Source organism: Kogia breviceps, chromosome X (genome assembly GCF_026419965.1).
Source record: "Kogia breviceps isolate mKogBre1 chromosome X, mKogBre1 haplotype 1, whole genome shotgun sequence".
Classification (NCBI taxonomy): domain Eukaryota; kingdom Metazoa; phylum Chordata; class Mammalia; order Artiodactyla; family Physeteridae; genus Kogia; species Kogia breviceps.
In genome coordinates this window covers 39,639,329-39,649,129 of record NC_081330.1, presented here as the reverse complement: position 1 = coordinate 39,649,129, position 9,801 = coordinate 39,639,329, and the positions used below count along the sequence as shown (strand labels likewise).

Sequence of the window (9,801 nt, the reverse complement as noted above, 5' to 3'; positions counted from 1 at the left end):
GGGGGCGGGGGCGGCGGGCTCAGCGGTGGACGTGGGAGGGGGCGGGCGCCGGGGGCCGGCTCGCAAACCGTTATAGTCCTTCAGTACCTCTCTCGGCCAGTGGCCCCCTCGCCCGCCTCCCCGCCGCGGGGCTGCCCACCTGGCGACGTGACGCTGCACCAATCCCCTTCGAGCTGCTCCCGGGCCCCCTCCTTGCACCGCCCCCCTCCCCACCCTGAAAGAGGCGCACCCTGCCGGGACAGACGCTGCGCTCTCGCCCTCGGAGCACCCTTCTCACTCCTTGGTCTCCGGGACGGACGCTCAGATTCTTCTCTCGCCTTAGCCAGACTCGTTTTCCCGCCTCTCAAACTCCGGCTTCCCTCCACTCCTCGCTCTTTACCCTCCACTTTCCCCTCCTCTTTCTCCCACGCCGCAAACCCTGGTCCCCGTTGCTTTCCCCGGCCCTTTCCCGTCCCTTCTCCTCCTTTGACTTCTGTCCGGTTCCACCTCAGACTCCCCGAGCGTGCCTAACTAGTCACCCGCTCCGGTTCCGCTCGAAGCCATGGCGGGACCTGGGGGTTGGAGGGACAAGGAGGTCACGGATCTGGGCCACTTGCCGGTGAGTAGAGGAAGCCCGTCACCCCTGAAGTGCTCTCTTCGGTGAGTTCTGAGCATCGATGGAGGGGACAGATGTCCGAAAGCCTGGCTAGGCCAGGACTTCGATGAGACCGCGACTGCAGGAGGGGACCCCGGGAGTGGGCTTGCGAGAAAGGCGCCCCCTGGGCACCCGGGTTGCTCCAAACTCACGGAAAGGCAAAGGGCCGGGGAAGAGTTGGCAGTAGGTTGGTGCGGGCCACAAACAGCGGGACTTGTACTAAAAGTGGCCCGTTTGGTCTAGCGGCGCTCGGGTACTTGTCCTAGCGGGGCCCCAGGAGAAGCCAAAGAGCACGACGACGCGTGGCTTCCTGAAAGCACGCCTCTCTGTCACCCCGCCGCCCCGTCGTTTGCTTCTTCTTTTGCCAGAAGAGATGCCCACTCTCGGCGTGACCTTTCCTTCTAGGTGACAGCAGGCCAGAAAATTAAAGCGTTGAAGTCTCACTTTATAATAGCACTTTCTAAAACCTTCTTACTCTGCCAGGGCACTGGTCCCGATTTAGTATTGCCGGAGCTAAAGGACTCGACGCCGCTTGGGGAAGAAGTGAATTCTGCACACCCCAATTTTTTAAAAAATGCATTGCGCTCACTTGCTAACCAGATTTAGCTTTTTCTCGTGGTTTTCGTTTGCGGATTCTCCTTTTCCCAAATGCCCAGCTTTCCTCCAGAGTTGTAATTGATTGGTGAGCTATTATTGCCGTCGTTATTAGTAGACTTATTATTTTAGCAGCACCGTTTATTTCATTGGCATCTGGTTTCTGGCAGATATTGGATCCCACCCAAATCCGTTTTTCAAGTTCCCGTTTTAGATTGGCATTTCACTCGCACCCTCTCTTGAATGCAAAGGGCCCCTGGACTCTCTAAAGGGAATAAGCATGCACCGTGCTGGAATGATCACCAGGCAACTGTAGTACAGGGCAGTGGCCTGCTTGCTTTGGGAAAAGCTAAATATTAACCTTGAGGTTATGGAACTATTCTAAGTAGCAGTGCCTTAATTTTATACATATTTACATTTAAATATTGTCTTCCTGATGATGGCAGACACCTGTCCCCCTCAAAAATGGGGCATTCCCCAAGCCTCACCTATATAATTTCACACTAAAACAATGTGGAGGAGGAGATGATGCACATGGGTAACATTTCAGCAATTTGTCCTCAGCCTTTTTTTTAAAGGAGCCTCAATGTAAACGTGTTGACTTACAGATAATCAGCATTGTGGTTATTCATGTAGCTTCATAAAATAAAGTCACAGAATTTTTAAAAGTTAAATATTTTTCCTCTCAGTGTATACATGAGATTTCTGGAATATGGAGGCCTCAATTGGTGGTTTCCTTTCTGAACAGCACTTTCATATTCTGACTAGATTTGCTCCCAAGTGTAAAACCAATGAATGAAATGTTACCCTCCTCCAACATTCTCTGTGTACGGTGGGGGAAAGAGAAAAAAAAAAAAAAAAAAACTAGGGCAAATATGGAAACCACACCTAGGCAAACTAAAATAAACTCTTTTATAAATTGACTGAAGGGAGGAATGGGAAAGACCTCCTAGAAATGAGAGAGCAAGGAATTCCAAAAGCAAGGAGAAAAGGTTTGATTGCTGCAAAAAAATGGGGGGAAATGGCCCAGACTAACTGACCCGGTCATGGCCCTGGACATGAGAACTTGGTGAGAGCCAAGAAGATAAGGGGAAAGGCTACAATCTTTACATTGCAGTTCACTGAAATAGTTTTCTGGGGGTTGGTGGGGGTGTGGAGGAGAGAAAGATGAGATTACTTTTTAATATAGGGATAGGGAGAAGACAAAATTTCAGGGCATTGATGTTTGGCCTCATTTTACAGACTTCATGAAAGTCTTGTAAAGTCCTCAACTTCTAACAATTTCTAAATTTCTATTACATAGGAGCTATTTTATATCATGGAGATCTTCACCATATGAGCAAATTATGCATAAGTTTCCCCTCCTCCTGAACATCCATCAGGGTCTAAACCCTAAGATATCAAGCAGAGGAAGAGCACCCCCCTTTAGAATTTTTTTTTACATCAAATTTTTAGAGATGCAAAACATTCACTGTTGTTTTGGTCACTGAGGTATAGGTTAGTGATTTTGGATTTCTTTGCATTTCACTTATTTCCTAAGTTGCTGAAGAAATAAGAGTAAATGAAAAGGTCAAGAGATATCTAAGTTATATGTTTCGAAGTTTTCATTTTGATGCAAAGTAGAGATGATAAAGCAAGCAAAGAAACCTGCATATGGTGAGATCCCTTGTGATAATTATCCTCTATAGGATACATATGAGGTCAGAAAGTTGGCATCTGTCAACACCAAGTATACCAACTTGGCAACAGCCAGGTAATGAGGGGGGATTCAGACTTTGGAGTTTCACATTGAGCAAAAAAAGAATATTGTGGAATATAGAATGATTAAATATGGGTCTAGTTTAAGATTGATATATTATGTCTGTTCTAGAGCTGGCCAGCTAAATGACCACAAGACAAGGACCTTTGAGAGAGGCCAAGCTGGCTGTGCAAATTGCGATTTAAAGAAAGTAGTAGAAGGTTATTTGGCATTTTTGTTATTAGATAGATATCTTTTAAGACCTAAAATATTAAGCAATAGTGAAAGCTGGGGAAGCAGGGAGAGGGGAGAGAGAAATGTACTTTCTTTTTTGCATAATTCCCTAAATTTAAAGACATGAAAGAGTAAACAATAACCAGAGACTACCAGGTAGGTAAGCTGCATTTTCTCTGTTAATTAATGGGTTACTGTCATTTTTCCTGACTTACTATTGAATAAACATTTCCTATAGGTGACAAAACAGAAAAGAAAGTACAGAGATTTGTGGTTTGTGCTTCCTTTTTGAAAAAGGGAATGGCAAAACCATATATATGTGTATATATATATATATATATTTTTTTTAATTTGTGTGTGTTTCACATTGTCTGCCAGCAGTAATACCTGGGTATATATATATATATATATATATATATATATATGGAAGTTTTTTTCCCTACTATGCATATGTCACTCAATCCTTGGGACTGGAAACTATTTCTTCATCTCCAAATCTGGCATGTCTTTCACTATGATAGTCCCCTTTGCCTTCTGTGCCCAGTATGGTAATGACATTCCTCACAACTCTGGCCTTGGTATTTGACACTGCCGTGTGTAGTCCTAATCTATATTGGGGTCAGAATTAGACAGGCCTGGAGGACAGTAGTGGCAGAGGTGATCTGAAATAGTACATGATCAAAAAAACTATATTTGAATTACATTAGGTTTATATTTAAATATAACTGCCAGCTCTCCCAGTCTTCTACCATCCAGACCAAGCCTGCTTTCCACACTCAGTCATGAGAAACTTTCACTTTCTCAAGTCCCTTAGCCCCCTATTTTGAATCAGTTTTATCTTCTAGTCCACAAGGATTGAAATATTCAGCATATCCTCCATTATGTATTCTAGAGCATCACCTCAAAATGACATTATACTTCAATCAGTTTTCTCAGTCTTTTCCCCCTCAATATCTAGAGCAGTGGGTTTTATGTTAGTGTACCAGAACAGTGCCCAAGAATGATCTTGGATCTTGAGACCCCTCCACAGAAATTCTGGTTTCATAATTCCGTGGTTGGGACAAGGAATCTATATTTTAAACAAGATTCTCCAGATGAGTCTCATGTAAAGAGAGTCTATGCAGTCCACAGTTTGAGAAACACTAGTCTAAAGGAAGAGATTGTCCTTTTTAAATTTTCCACTTGAATTGCGAAGCCCACTCCTCCACACATATCTCTGAAACTTACTCTGACACTTATTTTGTTGTATCTGCCATTTTCAGGTTCTCTCTCCATAAACTATTTTCATAAAATCACATTTTCTAATATTTAAAACAAAAGACCAATACCCTCTGCTATTTCTAGGTACTGTGCAATCTCTTTTCTTCCTTTAGCTGTCTAACTACTGGAATGTGTTCTATGATTCTCTTTTACTGCCCTAAATCTGAAATGTATTGCTACCTATGATGACCATTTATCATTTCCACTTTTTCCTTAATTTCTGCTGTATTTAGTCCTGTAGATCAGCCTTTGCTTTTGCGTCTCTTCCATGACCAGCAAACACTGCCTTCTAGTGGTTCTTTTTCTTCCTGTTACCCCCAAACCCCTGCCTTTAATAAAATTACCCATCAAGGTTCCCATTTCCCCCCTCTTCTTGAATTCAGAAGACAGAAACAACTCCCCAAATTTAGGATTTCAGGGGGCAGACTAGGACTTTTAAATTGCAAGAGTTAATTTAGATACATAGAAAAACATAACGAAGTATAGAGTATTTGCTCAACATTTTATGGTTCAAAAATGTTTTAAAACTTAGACTTTTAGTAATATCTTTTGAAAAAACTTTCACAAATTAAGGTTTCTTGTTAACTGACCATTCTTTTAACCAAATGGAACACCGGAACATACTGAACCACCAAATATTCTCTAAATTGATATAGCAGTCATAAATATAAAGATCTTTCCTCTTCTGGTTTTCTTATCTCCGAGTAGCAGGGCAGAGGAGAGGACCAAGTAATCATAGAGACCCCGTTGGTGAGGACTTTAAATTTCACAGTGACCAAAAAAAGTTGACTTCTCAATACTTCCTTCTTTGGGAGCCCAGAATAAGCTTTCCCTGACTATAATTCAGTGGAAAATCTGATACAAGAAATTGAGTAATATTACCCTAGTAATTAGCATAGTTCCCTTCCTCTTTTTGCCGAGTTTGACAATCATTTACTCTTGAAAGAGATTAGTGTGGAGATGGGAACAAAAAATATTGTATAAAACTAATGAAAAAAAATAGTCTTAGATGAATACTAAAATGAGCTGCCTTTAAGAACAGAAAAAAGTTTTTAAAACCTTTTTTATTAAATGTGAGCATGAGGAGAATTAACATGTTTTGGTCATTTGTAAGCAGGAAAAATTTTCCAAACAACATGAATATAGATAAAATAAGGCCTCCAAGAATTCCACCGGCATTTTATTGTCCCGTTCATTTCCTTGGTGTCTTTATTGAGTATGTAGATACCTGGGTTCAAATATGAGTAAGGTACTTACGTTGTTGAGGGCTAGAAAAAGGATTACAGAAATTAAAGACCATGCTCAAAGATTCGGAAATAAACTTGTTCAGATAATACAGTAATTCTCTGATATATGGTATCGGGTTTTGTTTGTTTGTTTGTTTGTTTTTAGCTAAAATGCAGCCTCAACTATAACAAAGAATGGTTTACCAATAGGAATCAGCTAACATATTTGATTCTTTTGACAGATGACCAGAGACTGTTTCTCCAGAATTAATAATTTCTCATATAAATTCCTCAAAGATCTCCTTTAAAGAAATTTGATAAACTCTTCAAGCCAAACCTTAGGAACTTCTTTGTTGGCTTTTTCCCATAAATTTTCAATGAATTATAACAGCAATGATATGCTTATTATCAAAGTCCACTATAACAATCTATTTTAATTTTCTTGAATCCTCAAAATTATCATTTAAAAATTTTTGTATTTTCATTGGGAGTATGTTCCTGAACTATTTTCCTACAGTAATACTGTGCATATTGTGACATTGATTTTAATGCTAATTTTAAGAAAGTAGGCTGCTAACAATTGTCATATCAATGCATTGGAAACATCTGGATTTTAGAATATCAGAATCTGATTTTTTTCTAAAGAATTTTAGAGCTAGGAAATCACTTAACACAGCACCTTTATTTTATATATGTGAAAACTGAGTTCCAGAGAGAGTAAATAACTTACACAAAGTCATGTAGTTAATTAATGGCAGAACTGGGGCTATAACTTCAGCCTCCTGACTCTGTCCAGTTGAATACTTGTTGACTGAAGTAATCCCAGAGTTGTGTCATTTTCCTATGACACTTTTGCTAGATTACACAAATATCACACCAGTTTAAAGGAATCTATAATTTCAGTCATATACATTGCATTTGCTCAATAGTTTTTCTGTTTAGCTCACATTTGTCACAGTGATAAAAATATTTTTAAACAAGGTTATACTAAGTTTGTATATATAAAATGTGCTTTCTATAAGGCATGTGAATTTCCAAGAATTTGCCAGTGCTCCTATTACTTTGTGTATAAATTGGCATCTACTCATACTTCATATCTGTTTTGCTAAAATAGCAAAATAAGCTGCTAGAGTAAGAGTTTAAATAGTGATAAAATTCAACAAACCATGTTTTGTGGTGAACAAGAAATGAATATCCATATTTTAAGGTAAGGAAACAATGTTTAAGGATAAATATGGAAGACTTAAGAATCTGCTGATAAACATGTTATATGGTCTAGTTTTTTTTTTTAAATGATGCTCTTTTAATGCCATGATCTTATTTTGTTATTCATATTTAGAGGTAATATTATTTCTTAAGAATTACTATTATATAAACAATCTAGACTTTGTAGCCAATACCTACTCATCATTACATATCTACTCAATATTACCATTGCTATATGGTAAAATTTCTGCCTGTCTGGTTAGCACTCAAAAGATGGATATCAAAAGAGTTTCAATTGCAAGTAAATTAATTTATTTCTACTTTTAATAGCCTTTCTAATTAACTTATGAATATGTTTCAACTAGACATAATTGTATGCATTTTACAGTTTTATGATAATTATACAACTACTTAATGTTCACACCATTGCTTCTTTTTTATAAATGACTACACTCAGTCCAGGGAGATTGTGACAACGCTATTCTTTTGGTAAATAACACTTAGGTTCTTCCCATGGAAATTCTAAGGGAACAAAGCAGATTAGAAATAACACTCTAGATAATTTAATGCTTGGCTGTTTTTCCAAGAAAATTGAAAAGTTTTATCCTACATTTTTGCAGGATCCCACTGGAATATTCTCACTGGATAAAACCATTGGCCTTGGTACTTATGGCAGAATCTATTTGGTAAGTGGAGTTACATTAAGTATTCATTCTGCATTTTCTAATAACAACAGTGATTGTTAAGTCGAAACCCTACACTGCAAATCAAATAATGCCAAAACACATTTCACTTTGAGAGAACAATCAAATTAAGATAGCTCAGTGACAATTGTGAGAATTATTACAAAAAACTGGATTGGAAGGCTATAGTGAACCAACCAACAAAACATAAGATCTAAACATTATTAGCAGAAAATTAATAAAATCACTAAAAGAAAAGAGAACTAATTCAAGTAATATGTACCCAAATAAAAATATCACTTGTTTGATATTATATGTCCATACCATTCTAATTACTGACATTCAACTTTTAAGCTGAATGTTACAAAAAGTTTCCATAGCATTCTATATCATACTATGTACATGAATGTGCACATGTATGTGATAGCTTCCCAAATAATCTAACAAGAAAATATCTGCATTTGTTTAATGATATTTATTAAGCACAAAATGTATGCCAGGCACTGTGATAGTCTTAAGTGGTGAACAAAACAGATAGTCCCTACTCTTCCAGGGTTTATGGTCTAGAAATATGTAAGTGATTAAATGTGTGTATTTGTGTGTGGGTGTGTGGGGGCTTGGAGGAGGCAAATATATAAGTAAGCACATGAATAACTATATAATTGCAATTGTAATATATTTCTGTAAGAAAATTCCTAGTGATATAAAAGTAAAGAACAGGGGGGCTTAATTTAGATTGAAAGGTCAGGCTCCCTGGGGGAATCACTGTTAAAATGACATCAGGAGGACAAATATGAGATAACCAAGCAAAGGTATGGTTGTAGAGGATGATGTTGATTCATTCTAGGTAGAGCAGGGGCAGTGGTAAGGGTTGGATTGGAGATGGGTGGTGCTTTAGTGGCCCTATCACCTTGATCAGGTGCCCTCCCCCCTGTCTCTAATATGGTGAATAGACATTTTCTCAATCTTGTATAATGTTATGTACAAATGCCGGGTTCCTCTTCCCCAGGAATGTCCCTCAAAAACCAGATCACTCTCTCAAAAACCAGATCACTCTCCCTAGGCTGATCCTTACTGTCGACTGACCACAGGTCCTCTATGTATGGGTTGTGTAGAAGTGTCTTGAAATGGGTCCAGTGGAAGGGGCTTCTTTCTAGTTCAGACAAAGGTGCCCTCTGCCTGCCAAGCCTTGTAACCTTAGGGCTGCATCTGCCCAGAAGTAGCTTCTTTTTAAAATTCATCTACCCAGGTAGGGTGGGGAGATCTTTAAAAGTTGCGCAAATGTGCCTAAAGCACAGACGTTGAGTAGGAGAAATAGCATTGTGGAAGGATCCTAAAAACAGAAAGAACCTTGGTGAGTATAAGGAACAGAGAGAGTGTCAATATTCATGACAAAAGTTTTTTCAAGCCATTTTGATCTGACCTATTAACAGAAACAATAAGCTATAGATGAAAATGTGATACAGACACAAATATATTGTTTCTGTTACTTCAATTGCATTCCAGACTTAATGATTAGTTAACATTTGTGTGATCTAAGCAAATTTTGCCACGTTGTGCATAGATACCTACACCTTATACATAGAAGTTTCTCTTCTTTATGGCACATTTATAATCTCCATGGCTCCATGCACATTTTAATTCCTGAAGGGTGTGTATTTAAGTGTGTGTGTGTGTGTGTGTGTGTGTGTGTGTGTGTATGTGTGTGTGTATACTTGGCTTGATTTGAAGGTATAGAGCTCTCTCCACCATCAGATATCAGGAATAAAAACCTCAGTTATATAAGGCAAAAAGCAAGTAAGGCTAGATAACACAAAAAGATGGTTTCTCATCAGCAGTCATCAGAATTGTGATGCCATAAGAAGAAAAGTCAAGAGGGTAAAAAGGTGAGTTGTGCATGATAATCTTTTTTAAAACCTAGGGCTTAGGGACTTCCCTGGCTGTCCAGTGGTTAGGACTTCGCCTTCCAATGCAGGGGGTGTGGGTTCAATCCCTGGTTGGGGAGCTAAGATTCCACATGCCTCGCAGCCAAAAAAAAAAAAAAAAAAAACAAAAACAAAACAGAAAACAGAAGCAATATTATAACAAATTCAATAAAGACTTTAAAAATGGTCCACATCCAAAAAATCTTTAAAAAAATAAATAATCTAGGGCTTATTTAGGTATAGTTTACACTTGGTAAATTCATCCTTTTAAGTGTAGAATTTTATGAGTTTGAACAAACAT

At 38.7% G+C, this 9,801-nt stretch overlaps 1 protein-coding gene across 4 annotated transcripts in view; it reads left to right on the top strand.

Moving 5' to 3' along the window:
- The first annotated feature begins 239 nt into the window (after positions 1-239).
- The window catches only part of NRK (Nik related kinase), a 140,424-nt gene continuing 130,862 nt past the window's right edge, over positions 240-9,801 (top strand). For all 4 annotated transcript variants that reach the window (XM_067024262.1, XM_067024261.1, XM_067024260.1 and 1 more), the window contains exons 1-2: positions 240-598; positions 7,513-7,578. In XM_067024262.1, coding sequence (XP_066880363.1) covers positions 542-598; positions 7,513-7,578 — 123 coding nt within the window. In that variant the 5' untranslated portion in view covers positions 240-541. The remainder of the gene's footprint in view (positions 599-7,512; positions 7,579-9,801) is intronic.